Source organism: Dermochelys coriacea, chromosome 1 (genome assembly GCF_009764565.3).
Source record: "Dermochelys coriacea isolate rDerCor1 chromosome 1, rDerCor1.pri.v4, whole genome shotgun sequence".
NCBI lineage: Eukaryota > Metazoa > Chordata > Testudines > Dermochelyidae > Dermochelys > Dermochelys coriacea.
The window spans coordinates 111,516,430-111,534,659 of record NC_050068.2 but is presented as its reverse complement, the minus strand read 5'-3'; the positions used below and the strand labels follow the sequence as shown (position 1 = coordinate 111,534,659).

Genomic DNA, 18,230 nt, shown 5'->3' with positions numbered 1-18,230 from the left:
AAGAATTACTTTGACAAGTTAGAATCTTCAAGTTGGCAGGGCCTGACAAAATACATCCTAGAATACTTAAGGAACTGGCTGGGGGGGGGGGGGGGGGGAGAGAGAGAGAGAGCGCGCTCTCCAAGCTCCTTGTGATCATCTTTGAGAACTGGTGGAGGACAAGAGAGATTTCAGAGGACTGCAAAAGGGCAAATAGAGTACCTAACTATAAAAGGGAAATAAGGACAACTAATGTAACTACAGACTAATCAGCTTAACTTCCGTACCCAGAAAGATAATGAAGAAAACAATCAAGCAATCAATTTGTAAGCACCTACAAGATAATAAGATGAGAAGAAATAATAAACATGGATTTGTCAAGAACAAATCATGTCAAACCAACCTAACATCCTTCTTTGGGGTAACGAGCCTTGTGGATGCGGGGGGAAGCAGTATATGGGATATATCTCTTCTTTAGTAAGGCTTCTGATACAGTCTCACATGACCTTCTCATAAGCAAACTAGGGAAATACAGCCTAGACAAACCTACCATAAGATGGGTGCACAGCTGGATGGAAAAGTGTACTCAGAGTAGTTATCAGTGTTTTCAATCAATCAATCTGGAAGGCATACTGAATGTTATCCCACAGGGATCTGTCTTGGGTCTGCTCTATTCAAATAATTTATAAAGATCTTGAATACCACCATAAAGAGTATACTTATAAGTCTACCAATGATACCAAGCTGGGAGGTGTTGGATGACAGGATTAGAATCCAAAATGATCTGAAATAAATAGGATGAAATTCAGTAAGGACAAATGCCAGGTACTACACTTATGAAAGAATAATTAACTGCACAAATACAAAATGGGAAATGACTACCTGTGATGGAGTACTGCAGAAAAGGATCTGGGTTTATTGTCGGCAATGTAATACTGTTGCTAAAAAAGTAAAACATTCTGGGCTGTATTAGTGGGAATCTTGGAAGCAAGATAAAAGAAGCAATTATTTTACTCTATTCAGCAGTTATAAGGCCTCAGCTGAAGTACTGCGTTCTGGGCACCACACTTCGGGAATGATGTGGACAAATTGGAGAAAGCCGAGAGTAGAGCAACAAAAATTATTAAAGGTTTAGAAAATGAGACCTATGAGGAAAACTTGAGGGGGGAAAAAAAAAAAGGTTTGTTTAGTCTGGAGAAGAGAAGACTGAGTGGCGACATAAGTTTTAAGTAGGTCATAGGTTGCTATAAAGATGAGGGTAATAAATAGTTCTCCTTATACGCTGAGCACAGGATGAGAGGTATTGGGCTCAAATTGCAGCAAGGGAGATTTAGGTTAGACATTACAAAAAACTTCTTAACAGTAAGAGTAGTTAAACACTGGAACAAAATTCCTTATGGAGGTTCCACAATCCTCCTAATTGGAGGTTTTTAAGAACAGGTTAGACAAACACTGGCAGGGATGGTTACATCAGTGATGGGCAACTTACAACCCACGCCGCTTCCTGCAGCTCTCATTGGTCGGGAACGGTGACCCACGGCCACTGGGAGCTGCAGACAGCCATGCAAATGTAAACAAATGGTCTGGCGGCCCACCAGCAGATTACCCTGACAAGCCGCAGGTTGCCCATCACTGGTCTAGATCAGTGGTCCCCAACCTTTCTGTGGGAACAGCATATTCCTATTTCCAGGTGACTGTGGTGGGCGCCAGGCACCCCGCTGCCGAAATGTGACAGTGGCAAGAAGCGTCACCACTGAAATGCCTCCTAGAAATGGCAATGCTTCTCAGCAGCATTTCGGTGGGCGGTTCTTCAGCAGCCGCATTTCAGCAGTGGGGTGCCACGTTGGGGACCCCGATCTAGATAATTCTTAGTCCTGCCTCAGTCCAAGAGGCTGGACTAGATGAACTATTGAGATCCCTTCCAGTCATACATTTCTGTGATTCTATGTAGAGGTAGTTTTCCAGATAGCCCCTCTCTGTACATGTTCAGCATAAACCATTAGGCATGTGAGCCTTGGCATGTCTAACTGGAGAAGCAAACTTTTTCAATTTTTAATTTGATTTCCCCCAAAAGGGTGGTGGGTGCCATGCATTCTGTTGGGGTAACCTTTGAGCATTTGAGTACCTGGTGCAATGATCTGAGCCCTGGTTCAATCTCTATTTGTGAGCAAAAAACATTTTCAATTTTTAGAATGTGCCAATTTTTAAAACAAGCTGGTTTTCCCCGATACTAATCTCTCTGGAACCCATTGGTTAGGTGACCCCAAATTTCAGTCACTGACTGTACCCCGTACTTCTACGAAGCACAACAAATTTCAAGGCAATCTCATTAACTATGGCTTTTAGAACCCCTAGAATAAACAGACTTTAAACAGAAAGCTGATCTTAACATTTACTATATAGCAGAGCTGTCATCTTGCTAGAGCACTATAGAATTTTATTTTTTTTTAACTATTTATGAAGAGAAGCTGAAAAAGTTGGCACAAACTGTGAAGCTCCATCCACAATCACCAATGGAAGAAAGAACTAAGACAATGGCAGTCCGGCAGCTCCTTGATCTTCTTGAGTGAGGAGCAGGAGAGCGAGGGCACACATGATGACCAGACAGACCCTGCTAGAGAAAAATCTTCAGACCTGGGTGCATGTGCATCCTGAAGTACAGTACACATAGGACAATCACTTGAAAAAGGGAAAAAATTCAGTCTTGTTCTTACCACTTACATCCTACAACAACATACAAATTTAAGAGTAAGTTAAATATCTACACTGTTGGCTAATCAAAAGTTAAACTAAACATTTTATAGATGGGTCAAGTCAGAGTTCTAATTCAACCAGTTTTTCCTCAAGTCCTATTTCAAAGAGGAAAACAACAGAAATCTTACTTTGAGTAACTAACCTGTCACATATGGTTCCAGAGCTTTAGGAACCAAACTCCTTGCAATTTTTAGGTCCTCTGCTGAACAGCTTCCAGATTCAAGCCCACAAGCCATTCCCATTCGCTTTAGTACTTCTATATCATCATGAATTTCAAAAGTATTGTCAAAATTAAATAGATATTCAAACCTGGAGGCGAGAAATTCAATCAGCTTGAATTACTTGCACTAATTTTTCCAAAACATTTCCAACAGAGTGGCACTTCAAGAAAATGAAAGCATGGCATAACAACATATGTAGCCTTAATATTTTGTTCTAGTGAGCAATTCCAATGTCTCAAAATTCATACCCTAACTATATAAGAGACAAATCATGAAAACATTGCATGTCACCCAAACCATTAACAGGAGATTTAGCTGCAGACCCATAAGAACACAAAAATGACCATACTGGGTCAGACCAATGGTCCATTTAGCTCAGTATCCCATCTTCCAAGAGTGGCCAATGCAAGATGCGTCAAAGGTAATAAACAGAAGAGGGCAATCATCAAGTGATCCATCCCCTCTCATCCACTCCCAGCATCTGAAAATGAGAGGTTTATGGACACCCAGAGCATGGGGTTGCACCCCTGATCATCTTGGCTAATATCTATTGATGGACTTATGATTAAGGCTGCGAGTTTGTTATGGAGATAACTTTCTGGGACCTCCGGGACTTTTGCGATGGCCGCTGCTGGGACAGTCTCAGGCCACCGCATCCCCCGCCCCCAGCAGCAGGAGTTTGGGTGGGAGAGGGTGAGGGCTCTGGGTGGCGCTTACCTTGGGGGTACTCCCCAGAACTGGCGACATGGAGGCGCAGCCAGGGGGCTCTGAGTGCTGCCCCTACCTGAAAGCACTGCCCCCGCAGCTCCCATTGGCGGTGGTTCCCGACCAACAGAATCTGCGAAGGCGGTGCTTGGGGTGGAGGCCATGCACAGAGCTGCATGGTCACACATCCGCCTAGGATCTGAGGGATGTCGCCAATTCTGGGGAGGCGTGGAGCCAAGTAGGGAGCCTGCCATTCCCAGGCTCGTCTCTCCCCCTCCCCCCCCAGCACCTGCAGCGCCCCCCAGGGCTCTCCCCAGAGCACCTGCAGTACTCTGCCAGACCATGAACTTTTGTTTATTGCCCGCAACTTGCCCATGACTTTTATTAAAAATACCCATGCCTAAAACATAGCCTTACCTATCTTCCATGAACTTATCAATTCTTTTTTGAATTCAGTTATAGTTTTGGCCTTCAAAACATCTCCTGGCAACAAGTTCCACAGGTTGACCGTGTTATTTGAAGAAGTACTTCCATTTGTTTTACACCTCCTGCCTATTAATTTAATCGGGGACTCTGGTGTTTGCGTTATGTGAAGAGGCCAATAAGAGTTCCCTATTCACTTTCTCCATACCATTCATGATTTTATGGACCTCTATCATCTCCCTTCATTAGTCTCTTTCCCAAGCCGAACAGTCCCAGTCTTTTTAATCTCTCTTCATATGGAAGCTGTTCCATAACCCTAATACTTTTTGTTGCCCTTCTCTGTACATTTTCAGTTTCTAATATATCTTATTTGAGATGAGGGGAACCAGATCTGCAAACAGTATTTTAGATGTGGGCATAGCACAGATTTTAAGAGGGAAGTTATGATATTTACTGTCTTATTTTCTCTTTCCTAATGGTTCCTAAAATTGTTCGCTTTTTTGACTGCCACTGCAGACTGAGCTGATGTTTTCAGAGAACCACTCAATGAATCCAAGATCTTTCTTGTGTGGTAACAATTAATTTAGACCCCATCATTTTGTATGTACAGTCGGGATTGTGCTTTCCACTATGAATTACTTTGTATTTATCAACACTGAATTTCATGTGCTACTTTGTTGTCCAGTCACTATTTTGTGAGACCCCTTTGTAACTCCTTGCAGCCTGGTTTGGACTTGGAGATCTTGAGTAATTTTTTATCATCTGCAAACTCTGCCACCGCAGTGTTTACCCTTTTTTCCAGATCATTTATGAATATGTTGAACAGCACTAGTCCCAGTATAGCTCCTTGGAGCACTCTCCTATTTACATCTCTGCTCTATGAAAACTGACCATTTATTCCTACCCTTTGTCTCCTGTCTTTTAACCAGTTACTGATCCGCAAGATGACCATCCTTCTTATCCTATGACTGCTAAGTTTCCTTAAGAGCCTTTGGTGAGGGACCCTGTAACAGGCTTTCTGAAAGCGCAAGTACACTATTCCCACTGAATCACCTTTGTCCACATGTCTGTTAACCCCTTCCAAGAATCTAACATTTTCGTGAGGCATGATTTCCCTTTATAAAAGCAGCGTTGATTCTTTCCCAGCAAATTGTGTTCATCTGTGTGTCTGATCATTATGTTCTTTACCATAGTTTCAACCAATTTGCCTGGTACTGAAGTTAGGCTTACCAGCCCACAAATGCCAGGACCACCTCTGGAGCCTTTTTTAAAAATTGGTATCACATTAGCTATCCTCCAGTTATCTGGTACAGAAGGTGATTTTAATGATAAGTTACATACCACAGGTAGTAGTTCTGCAATTTCATATTTGAGTTCCTTCAGAACTCTTGCGTGAATACCATCTGATCCTGGTGACTTATTACTCTTTAATGTATCAATTTGTTCCAAAACCTCCTCTACTGACACCTCAATCTGGGACAGTTCCTCAGATTTGTCACCTAAAAAGAATGGCTCAGGTATAGGCATCTCCATCACATCCTCTGCAGTGAAGACTGATGCAAAGAATTCACTTAGCTTCTCCGCAACGACCTTATCTTCCATGAGTGTTCCTTTAGCACCTTGATAGTCCAGTGGCCCCAACTGATTGTTTAGCAGGCTTCCTGATTCTGATGAGGTACTTAAAAAAATTTATGAACAACCTACTTGTCATTTGAAATACTACAATCGATCACGGTCTTCTTGCTGGTGTTCACAATGATAAATGGCAGATGTATGACAGAATTGGAAGGCGGTGGTCGGTTTGCCTGTTGTTCTGTTTGACGATTTCGTTGAACTAGATTCTTGAAGGCAATTTGCTGCAAAAAGTAATAGTGGGTTACAAAACTACACATTTAACAATTATTCCTTCTTTGTTCTCTTATTAAAATGTAATTTGTGGTGTCTCTGAAGAAACTAAAGCAGAATTAGGAATCTCAGTATTTAAAAGAAACATGCTTGACACTGTCAACTTTTTCCAAACTTGTAAATAACTAAAATATGACATTTGGAATTAACCAGTTTAGTTTAATGAAAATATTTTGAAACTAAAAAAGCAGACATTTATCATGTAAATGCTCCATCACTTCTTTAATGTTACTGAACACAAGTCAAGGATACCATAACCCAGCAGATCACAAACTGTGGTCGGGACCCCAAAGTGAGTTGAGGCCCCATTCTAATGGGGTCGCCAGAGCTGGCATTAGATTTGTTGGGGCCCAGGGCCAAAGCTCCAACCCCAAGGGCTTCAGCCCCCCTGACGGAGCTCAGGTTTTGGCTTCAGTCCCTCTGCCTAGGATGGTGGGGCTTTGGTGGGCTCAGGCTTCAGTCTCCCCTTCTGGGGTCATGCAGTCATTTTTGTTGTCAGAAGGAGGTCGCAGTGCAATGAATTTGAGAAACCCTACCATAACCCAACACTAGGGTTGGCTGAAAAGCTTCCATTAGAAAATTAGATTTTCAACTAAACTAAATTTTCCACAGAAAGCTTCTACTGTCTGTGGAAAAATAAACCATTTGCCAAACAGCCCATACCAGCACCCAGTCACAACAGCATTTATAGCAATACAGTCAGGTTTTTTTCTGAATCTTTAGCCTGAAGTTATGTCTACACTACAAACCAGAACCATTGCTGATCGTGCCTAACAACAATATTTGCAACTGTAAGTACACACAAGACAAACAGTGTTCAGAATGCCCTCAGATTTCAATTTGTAAAAGTGTCACAATTATGCACTGAAAAATGCATAAAAGTTTGGGGAAAACTGGAGATTTTAACCACTATTGAGGGGCAGTTGTGGCTTCTGACAACAGAGGAGGAGTGGTGGTAAAACTTCAAGAAAAATTAGTTTGAACTCCCCATTCCTGACATACCAGACTCCATTCTAACTCCTCCTTCCTCCCACCTACAATAGTAAATAGAAGTAGTAATTATTCACCTTGTGAAGTAATGATGGTTCTTTGAGATGCATGTCCCTACGGCTGCTCCATTGTAGATGTGCTTGTGCCCTGCACTGCTGATTGGAGAACTTCAGTAGCAGCATCCATTAGGCCTGCACATGCGATGTCTCTCCTTGTGCTGTGCCATGAGGTTAGTCAGCGCACATGGGCTAAGCCCCCTCAGTTCCTTCTCTACTGCAGAGTCATTGACAAGAACTCTGCAAAGTAGAGGGGAGGAGGGTGGGTTGCAGAGCACCCATATGAACACACATCTCAAAGACCCCACTGTTACTGCACAAGGTGAATAACTACTTCAAGTAGTGTCCCCATGGGTGCTCCACTGTAGGTGATTCCTGAGCAGTATCCCTTCTGGAGGGCTGGGACTTCAAAGTGGTGTAAGTTACAGAAGACAGCACTGTGGAGCCAAAGGTGGCATTGGAGGTGTAGTCCCCAGTGATCACATGATGTTCTGTGAAAATGTTGACTGATTCCCATGTCGCCACTCTACAGATCTCTGAGCTAGGGAGACTCTTGAATAAGGTGACGGATGAGGACCTTGTTGAGTGTGTACAAATAGTAGCTGGAGAGGTCATAATGCAAACTTACTAACAGTGTCTGTGTTGCAGCTGGATACTCGCTTGGAGTGTCTTTGGGCTGATATTGCCGAGCCCTTGGATCTTTCTGCAATGGAAAGGAAAAACCTGTGGGACCTCCTGAACACCTTTGTCCTGTGCAGGTAAAAGGCTAGGGCTCTCCTGACATCTAGAGAGTGTGTAACATAGCCTCCGGGTTGTCTCTGTGAGGCTTGGGATAGATGGTTGGAATATTAATCAATTGATTCATGTGAAACAGGGAAATTTCTTTAGGAATGAATTTCAGACGTGGCCTGAGCATAACCTTATCCCAAAAGAATACCATGCGCCATCAAAGCTACTATTTTTCCTAGTTAAGGTAATAGCTATCAGGAAGGCCGTTTTCACTGAGAGGTACATAAGCAAAACAGGTGGTCATGGGTTCAAAGGGAAGCCTAGTCAGTACTTTTGGTACCAGGTTTTGGTCCCATGTAGGAGTAGGAAGTCAAAGTTGTGGGAAGAGGTTTACTATACCAGTGAGGAACCTTTCAGTAGTTGGGTATGATAGCACAGAGTATCCATCTACTGGCTGATGGAAGGTTGATATACCTGCTAGGTGGCCTCAGAGAGCTTAGAGATCACCCTGATTTTTTAGGGCCAGCGCACAATCTAAGATATGTGGAAGAGTTGAGGATGTCAGGGAAATCTGTTGGGAAGTACACCAAATCCAAAACTGGACCATTTTTGCAGGTAGGAACGTTGTGTTGAGGACCTTCTGTATAATACTACTCTTACATCTCCTTCGAACAAAAGCTTTCTAGGTGTTTGAACCAAGAAGCCATACCTTGAGGTGAAGAACCCCCAAGTTGGGATGTAGGGTATGTCCTCTGTCCTGGGAGAGGAGGTACGGAATGACTGGGAAAGAGATCGGTGGGCATGTCGTGAACTGTGACATGTAAAGGTACCAGGTTTGTCTTGGCCAAGTAGGAGTGATCAGAATGACATATGCTAGTCATCATGTCATGTTTAGTCTAGTCTAGACATGATAAACCTAGTCCCGAGCACTCTCCCGTCGACTCCTGTACTCCAGCGCCACAAGAGGCACAGACAGAGCTGATGGTGAGTAAACTGCTGCTGCTCCCCCACGGAGAAGACACCACGGTAAGTCGATGCAAGTATGTCGACTTCAGCTATGTTATTCACGTAGCTGAAGTTGCATAACTTAGATTGATCCCCCCGCCCCAGTGTAGAAAAGGGCTGAGACTGACTGAGTTTTGTGTGCCCAGGAAATAGGCTGCTGACAGTGTGATGTTGTGGGAGATACACCAGTTCCAGTCTTAACACTTCTGTACAAAGAGAGGGTGACCTGACTCCCCCTTGTTGATTTATGTAATACAGGCAGGCTATGTTGTCTGTTAGAATTCTCATGTGTGATCCTTTGATCAATGACAGGAAGTGGGTGCAAGCATTCTGGACCACCATGAGCTTGAGAACACTGATGTGAAGGGACATCTCCGTGGGTGACCACTTGCCTTGCGTGGTGAGGTCATTTAGATGTGTACCCCACCCTATGAGCCATGTGTCGGTGGTGATAAGCAATAACAGATGAAGTTGCAAGAAGGAAATCCCTCTGCAAATGTTGGTTGGGTCTTTCCACTGGTCTAAGAAGTTTTTGATCCTGGAGAGTGGTGATAGGGGTTTCTCTAACCTGGCCTGGTTTGGTCTGCAAACTGAGCTGAACCACAGCTGAAGGCATCACATGTGAAGCTTGGCATGTGGTATTACTGCTGTGCTCACTGCCACATGCCCCAAAAGTTGGAGGCAGTGTCTGGCTGATTTTAGCAGGCTGCTTTGTATGGTCTCTATGGAGTGCGACCAGGGAGAGAAATCTATGACGACGTAGAAGAACTGTGGCCCATAGCGCATCAAAGTCTGCGCCTATGAATTCCAGATGCTATACGAGAATGCGGGTTGACTTCTAGGCGTTGATCTATAGGCCCAATTCTATAAACAGGCATATTGTAGTTTTGGTGACTTGGTGAGCCTCTAGGAGAGATGGGGCTTTGAGAAGGCAATCATCCAGATAAGGCTAAATTATGATCCCTTGGGAGCGTAAGTGCATGGCTACTACCGAGACAACTTTGGAAAATACTCTTCAGACTGATGATAGTCCAAAGGAGAGCACTGTGCATTGGTAGTGGTCTTGTTCTAGAGTGAATCTGAGAAATTGGCTGTGAGATGGTAGGACAGATATGAAATTAGGTATCCTAAAAATTGAGGGCCAAAAATCAGTCTCCCTGTTCTAACACTGGAATGATCGTTGCTAAAGTGACCACTTTGAATTTCTGAGCTTTGACAAACTTGAGAGGTCTGAGATCTAGTATAGGAGCTCCAATCTCTCTTCGTCTTGGGTATTAGGAAATACAGAGAATAGAACACTTTGCCTTGTAGATGTTGAGGTACTGGTTCTATGGCTTCTAACTGGAGGTAGCGATCTATCTCTTGTTGTAGTAAATTCTTGTGAGAGGGGTCCCTGAAGAGGATGGGGAAAGGTGTTGTAGAGGGTGTAAGGAGGTAAAATGGATGGAATACCCAATGTGAATGATCTCTATGACCGATTGGTCCAATGTTATGTTTTCCCAGGCACTGCGGAACGCTGCCAATGGGTGGCTAAATCGGTATACAGCATTGGTCGGCTGTAGTGGTTTGGAGGAGTGGTCTATCCACGCCTTGACCAACCTGTCAAAATTAGCGTTTGGACGAAGACAGCTGGGATGAGGAAGATTGCAGGCCAGGTGGTTTACACCTAGAAAATTTCCTTTTCTTTCTCTGTAGCTTGTAGTGGCATTGAGCCAGATATTGGGGTGTGCATGGTCTATGCTGGGATTAGGGACTGAACCTCCTTTTTTTTCTCCTGGCATGTAGATGACCAGTGAAAGGACAGTGGCCCTAGAGTCCTTCAGGGTGTGAAGGGAGGCATCAGTCTTTTCTGTGAAGAGCTTCATGCCCTCAAAAGGCAGGCCTTCAACAGTTGACTGTACCTCCTTTGGGAAGCCCAACAAATGAAGCCACAATGCTTATTGCATGACCACTGCCATGCAGATGGACCTCGCCACTGTGTCAGCTGCATCGAGGACAGACTGCAGTGTTGTCTTTGCCACTAATTGGCTTTCCTCAATAATGGCCTTAAATTGGTATTGCTGTGACTCCAGCTGCTATTCAATAAAATCAGTCAGTTCTGAATAATTTATATAATCTTATTTTGCCATGAGGGCTTGGTAGCTGGTGATATGGAATTGATGCGTGGCCAAGGAGTATGCTTTTCTTCCGAAAAGGTCCAGGTGTTTCCAGTGACTATCGTAGGGAGCAGACCCCATCTGGTGTTGATGGCCATTGGAGTTGACAGCGTCCACTATGATGAAGTTGGATGGATGTTGGGAGAAGAGGAATTCAGCTTCCTTAGCTGGGACATAGTATTTGTCTGCCTGCTTGCAGGTAGGTGTTACTGATGCTGGGGTTTGCCAGATTGTTCTTGCCGGGTCCAAGATGGCCTTGTTAATAGGAAGGGTGATCTTTGAATAAGAGGAAGAATGGAGGATGTCTGACTTCTTCCAGTGGTATTTGGAGAGCATCTGCAAAAAAGTCATCAGCCCAAGATGATGGGGAAGGTATGATACCCTCCTCCTCCCCGGATGAAACTATGTTCACTTCTTCCTCAGCACTGCCCTCATGTTCCTCCATAACGTCTTCCACTGGCTCCAAGCTCTGGATGCTGCATCAAGGGTTCTCAGGTGAAGCTCAAAGCTCAAGAGGCATGCTGGTAATATGCTGGTCCCAATATGGCCACTGGGGTGGTGGGTACAGAGCCCAGCAGTGGTGCCCGTGAATGGTCATAACAGGATGGTGGTGGTGCAGCCATCTGAGGGTATACTCTAGGATACTTTTCATACTGGGCACCACACAGAGCCTGGAAGGAGTAATGTGAGTATGCCATTTCCTCTGGCTCGCTGTCTGAACCCTTGCTAGACAGCAGAGAAGAGTGGCACAGCAACAGGGATGATTACCGTGCTAGGCAGAGGCTCGGTGTGGAGGTCCTGATGTCGAGAAGCGGGGACTTCCGTACATCTGATATGAAGAGGTCTCTGGAATGGTGGAATTCTGCCGGTACTGACCGGCATGGTGCCGGGGGGGACGACAAGGGTCTTGTTCATACCAGTCGCTCAGGTGCCGGATGAGGTGTTGATGACAGTACTGATAGACACTTACGAACCAGGAGCACCTTTTTAGTGGAGAGCTTACTCCTGTCCATCGGTGCCAATGACTCAGTGCCTGTACCCATTAGGTCCATGGGTATGTCAATGGCACCTGCTGCTGTCAGTTTCTGTGAGGTGTGGGTACCATGCTGGGAAAGTGTTGGTGCCAAAGATACTGAGCATGATTGGGATCGCTTATGGCTATTTTGGGGCTCACTATGGGGGCTTCCCACCTTCTTCTCCAATGACTTGTGAGAAGGGTCAGAAGCTTGCTTCTCTTCGACCCACAGCCTTTAGAACGTAGAGGGTTGCGAGAAAGACTCACATCTGCCAGGTGACTCATGGAGCATGTCCTGTGAGGGTCCGAGAGCCGGCTCCATTAAGATAATCTTCTGTCGGAGCTCTATGTCATTACACGAGCATGGCATGAGTTGCTGGCAGAGACCTCATATCTGCTGGATGTGGCTTTCCTCGAGGCAGCAAATGCATTGGGAATGCTTGTCAGCAACCGGGACTGCCTCCTTGCAAGTGAGGCTCTTCTTGAAGCCTGTGAACCAAGCATATCTCATAGGGGAAAGGGTCCCCACAGTGATGAAGTAAATGCAGGGTATTAAAAAAAAAAAGTGTTAAACAGAAAAAAAAAAATGATGTAAGGAAAAAACCCCACAACTTTACTAACTGAGGCTATGTCTACACTACCGCGGTAAGTCGACCTACGCTATGCAACTCCAGCTACGTGAATAACGTAACTGGAGTCGACGTACCTTAGGTCGAGTTACTGTGGGGTCTACATCGCAGGGGATCGATGGGAGAAAACCTCCTGTCAACTTACCTTACTCTTCTCGTCAGGGGGTAGAGTACAGGGATCAACTGGAGAGCAATCTGCAGTCGATTTGGCAGGTCTTTACTAGACCTGCTAAATCAACTGCCAGTGGATCGATCTCAGAGCATCTATCCCTGCCGCAGTGTAGACCTGCCCTTTGAGACTAACTATAAAAATGCAAATGTTAGGATAGTTACTTTCTGACTGTGAATAGCTCTGTCTCTAGCCAGGAGCAGTTGAGAAGAAACAGAGGGTTTAGCCGGCATGTGCTGACTAGCCTCATGGCACAGAATGAGGAGACAGATGTGCAGGCCTAATGGACACTACTGATGAACTTCTCCAATCAGCAGTTTAAGGACACAAGCACACCTACAGTGGGACACCCATAGGAACACTACTGGAAGAAGGACATTATCTAGATCTTTCTGCTAAAGCGATAAGCAAAGAGTTTAAATTTGGATTTTAAATTAACCTAATTACATTTTAGAGTTACTCCACTGAGATGAAAAGGGGTGTACCTCACATCTTTTAGAATTAGTGTTTCAACATGGAACTGGTTCACATACCGAAAGTTATTTTTCCAAACATGAGGACTCAAAACTTAATTTTCTACTGTAATATATTTGGCAGACAAATTTGGTGACAGGGCTGTATTCTTAGGTCATGAATCACAGAAAATAAAATGTCAGTACTCATAAAATTTTCAAATCTGCGAACAGCTGTAAAATAAAGCAACATTTCAAATCTGAGATCTGAACTGAATGTCAAAATTCAAGGAATAAAAAGGTTATATTGTCATTGTCAGTTTAAATGCACTTGAAGCTGCCACAGAATTTAAACACAGAATACTGGGTTCTTGTCAACTTCTCCTACAGCATAACAATCTTGGCTACAGTGCTAAATGCACATTGGGTGTGTATTCTTCCATCTCCTGCTAGATCTTTTGTTTTTAATGTGTAAGAAAACTGGTATACAAATACAAGTTACCTTGCCCTACAGACAAGAGTACCTTGACTGTACCTGTAGAATAAGTTCTTGTAGCTGAGACTGTTTTTGCTTTATTCTTTCAAGTCTTCTCTGTCTCTCCACCTTCAGAAAGAAAAGGGGTTTTATTTTAACAGTATTTCATATTAAAATATATTTTATAATGAAAACATTTGACATTAAAAATGTCTAAAAATGCCATCCACTGAATTTTAATAAATTATAATTTTATACTGCTTTTTAGTACATGGTCTCAAATAACAAAATTTTTATATCAATTGGAAACCAGAAGTTGGCATTATATTAAAATCACATACAAAAAGATAGTATATTCCATAAATTTAAGTTTTGAGCCTGAGACTATCTAAGCTAGTGAAAGTAAAATCTCATATGTGGTGTGCTTTGACAGTTTAATTCAGATATTTACATACTAACACAATTAAAACTAAAACTATTTGCAAGATTATTTCAAGCCAAAGACCTTACTCATTACAGCAAATTGCGTGTTATGAAACCATAGGTGTCAAAACAACAAACTCCAGCGAGCATATACACTATAGATAATTTCAAAAGTACCTAGCACTCAAGAGGATTTATTTTAAGGCTCAGATTTTTAAAGGTATTCAGGAGTTGCTGTACTCAATACTCCACTGCCTAGCTGATTTAGCATCCTAAATCTCATCTTCAAAAGGAATGTAGGCACTTACAAGACAATCCCATTGACAGGGATGAGGGCCTAAATGAGTAAGATGCTTTAGAAAATGGGGTTTAGGGTAAAATTTTCAGAAAAACCTGTATCCACATATATAATACTTGGCCTGTTTTGGAAATGTTTATTTAAAGGGTGAAGCTACACATTTTCCGTTGATACAGGACAGTATTGTTTGTGCATTAAGTAGTGCAATTTTACAAGTTTATAAAAAACCCCACATTTATTATAAAAGGTACCTGGGTAAACTCAGTTAACTAAAATTACAACAGTGCTCACATTATGATCCCTATTTCCAAATATTCAAAGCTTCCTGGAAAAAAGCTACTCTCTTGGGCTGGTTAGGCTCAGTCTAGAGGCAATTCTGCGTTTTGTTTGGAAGTTAAAAAAAAATTTCTTTACCCATTTCCACATTACATAACAACCAGAATACACACTTTCTCCAAATAAAAAGAAACTGAAATCATTTTTTCTTATGTAAGAAAAACAAGTCTGAGAATTTTAAAGTTTGAAATTCAGATTGGGTCTTAATTTGCACAGAAAGAAGAACAGCAGTAATTTGCTAATTCTGGCTGCTACAATACTAACTGCAGTACCAATTATGATGAGTATTCACATAGTGAGCTTCAACACAAACTCACTCTCCAGACAGATTTCAATACAGACAAATCTTTTGTTCCTATATACTTTATAAGCTCCCTCCTGCAGAGCTTATAATCACCCCAAGAACAAATAGGAGGACTGTCACCTTCTAAGTCAGAAGAAGCTGTACACTCTACAAAGAGAGGTTACTCACCCTGCGAAGTAACAGTAGTTTGAGATGTGTGTACCTATAGGTAGTGCCCTATCAAATTCATAGTCTATTTTGGTCAATTTCATGGCCATAGGATTTTTAAAAATCATAATTTTCATGATTTCAGCTATTTAAATCTGAAATTTCATGGTGTTGTAATTGTAGGGGTCCAGACCCATAAAGGAGTTGTGGGAAGTTGCAAGGTTATTGTAGGGGATGTTGCAGTACTGCTACCCTTATTTCTGTGCTGCTGCTGGCAGCAGCACTGCCTTCATAGCTGGGCAGCTGGAGAGCAGCAGAGCCGGAGTCAACAGTAGCAGAGAAGTAAGGATGGCATGGCATGGTATTGCCAGCCTTACTTCTGTGCTGCCTACAGAACTAGGCCCTCAGTCAGCAGCTGCCACTCTCCAGCTGCCCAGATCTGAAGGCAGCAGCACAGAAGTAAGGATGGCATGGTATACTATTTCCACCCTTACTTCTGCACCGCTGCTGGTGCGGCACTGCCTTCAGAGGTGGGTGCCCAGCTAACAGCCGCCCGACTCCAGCCAACCAGATCTGAAGGCAGCACAGAAGTAAGGGTGGCAATACTGCAACCTCCCTAAAATAACCTTGCGTCCCCTCTGCAACTCCCTTTTATGTCAGGGCCCCCAATTTGAGAAACTCTGGTCTCCCCTGTGAAATCTGTACAGTATAGGGTAAATGCATACACACGACCAGATTTCACCATCCATGACACATTTTTCATGGCTGTGAATTTGGTAGGGCCCTATGTGTGGGTGCTCCTCTTCAAAAGAGTGCAGCTTGGATTGGAGATTTTCAGTAGCAGTGACCCATTCAGCTTGTACATGCCCTCTACTTGGCCTCATGCCCTGCACCAAGGTCATATAGAGCTGTGCAGGTGAACTGCACTCAGTTCCATCTAGACTGCAAGGTCTCTTAAAGGAAACCCCAAAGCAGAGATAGAGCACTCATAGGGACACACACCATCTTGAAGAACTACAGTTACTGCACAGGATGAGTAACCTTTCCTTCTTCAAGCAGTGTTCCTATGGGTTCTCCATTTCAGGTGACCACCAAGCAGTATCCTCATGAAAAAGAGGGGGCTTTAGAGTCAAGTCCAGTATTGAAATAACAGTGCAGAGCCAGACACAGCATACAAAGCTGAATTTTAGATTACTACAAAGTGCTTTGAAAAAAAAAAAGTGTGTATAGAGGTTCAAGTTGCAGCTCTACAGATCTCAGTGATGGAAACATTCTTGAGAAAAACTATTAAGGTAGAGATACACCTTGCTGAATGGGCTAATGCCCTAAGAACACGTTGAATATCATTATACTGATAACAAGAAATGATGAATCCAGATACCCACCTAGAGAGTCTGTGTCTGGAAACTGTAGATCCCTTACATCTGTCAGCAAATTGATACAAACCATTTGGAACATTTCCTAAATAATTTAGTTCTGTGCATGTAAAAGACTAATGCGCTCTTACGCAATGTAGCATCCCCCTAGCCAGATATGGTTTGTGGAAGAAAACTGGGAAATGAATAACCTGGTTAATACAGAATTCTGCTGACAGCTTAGTTAAGAATTTTGGGTGAAGCTGTAGCAAAAACTTATCTTTGACAAATACAGCGAAGACAGGGGTTGACTGTAGGGACCCCCTCTCTCTCCAACTCTTTGAGCAGACCTAATGGCTACCAACAAGGCCATCTTCATAGATAAATTCAGTAGTAAACTGGGAACCATTGAATCAAAGGTAGGTCTTATAGGCATCTGAGCACTAAGGTCCCAAACTAGAGTAGAATGTTTAATTTGAGGGAAGGGTTTTCCCAGACTTTTGACAATTCTCACCCTAATTGGGTGAGCAAACACTGAGAAACCTTTTGCCAGAGAATAGAATAAGTCATGCTAGCTGCCAAGTGAATTCTAACAGAACTCAGAGATAACCCCCGAGTTCTTCAGTTACAGAACTTAGACCAATAGCGAAGATGATGAAAGGTGAAAGATGTCGCAGAATGCACCAATGGCTAAATATATTACACTTTCGCAGGTTGGTATTGTGTGTAGAGTCCTTCCTGCTATTTAACGTACCCTTTTTACCTGCCAAGCAGGTAGTTTCTATCCCTATGAACCATCGATGAGCTATGCTTTGAGGCAAAGAATGCAGAGGTTCGGATGAAGGACCAACCAGCATCCAGAGAGAGGAGATAGGAATGACCGGGAGACTAATTGCCTGATGAGCTGCCAGCTGCATGAAATAAGGAAGCCATGTCTGTCTTGGCCACATTGGGACTATCAGTATGAAGTTGGCCTTCTTCTGTCTTGTTCTCTACTTTCAATATTAGACACACTGGGAGAAAAGTAAACAGTCACAGTATCCAAAGCAGTAGAAAGGCATCCCCCAGGGAGTGGCGACCCAATCCCTCTCTTGAACAGAGCTGAGTGCACTTCTTGTTCATGGTAATGATGAAGAGGTCCCCCTACAGAAGACCCAAATCTAAAATAAGCAACTGAGAATCCAAGGGTCTAGCTCCCATTCATAATCCTGTGCAAAATTTCTGCTTAGAGAGTCTACTATGATGTTCTGAATGCCAGAAAGATACACTGCAAATACGTAGATATGACTGAGTATGCACCAATTCCATAGTGTTATGGCTTTAGAGTAAAGGGAAGACGATCTCGCTCCCCTTTGCTGGTCAACATAAAACATGCAGGCCACATTTTCTGTCAAGCTCTTGATGCACCTGACTCTGATCAATGGCATAAAATGGAGACAGGCATTTATGACTGCTAAGTTCCAGCAAGCTAATGTGTAGTGGTCTTGTGAGGATAAGTATATAGCAATTCAAGTATCTAGGTGTACTCCCTATCCCAAAAGAGATGCATCTGTTATTACAGCAATTAGAGGTGGCTGGGTAAATAAAAATCCTGTACAGACATTGTGGGGGGTGGGGGTGTCTTTCCACAAATCAAGAGAGGCCTTTATGAATTGGGGAACTGAGACCTGTTCATCCACACTGTGTTTTTTTGGAAAGTAGATG

The 18,230-nt window shown here is 43.3% G+C and overlaps 1 protein-coding gene across 13 annotated transcripts in view; it reads right to left on the bottom strand.

Moving 5' to 3' along the window:
* Positions 1 to 18,230, bottom strand: part of TFDP1 (transcription factor Dp-1) — a 106,147-nt gene that overhangs the window by 19,446 nt on the left and 68,471 nt on the right. For all 13 annotated transcript variants that reach the window (XM_043506876.1, XM_043506973.1, XM_038416431.2 and 10 more), the window contains exons 8-10: positions 13,724 to 13,792; positions 5,787 to 5,938; positions 2,876 to 3,042 (exon numbers count right to left, since the gene is read on the bottom strand). In XM_043506876.1, the coding sequence (XP_043362811.1) occupies positions 2,876 to 3,042; positions 5,787 to 5,938; positions 13,724 to 13,792 (388 nt within the window). The remainder of the gene's footprint in view (positions 1 to 2,875; positions 3,043 to 5,786; positions 5,939 to 13,723; positions 13,793 to 18,230) is intronic.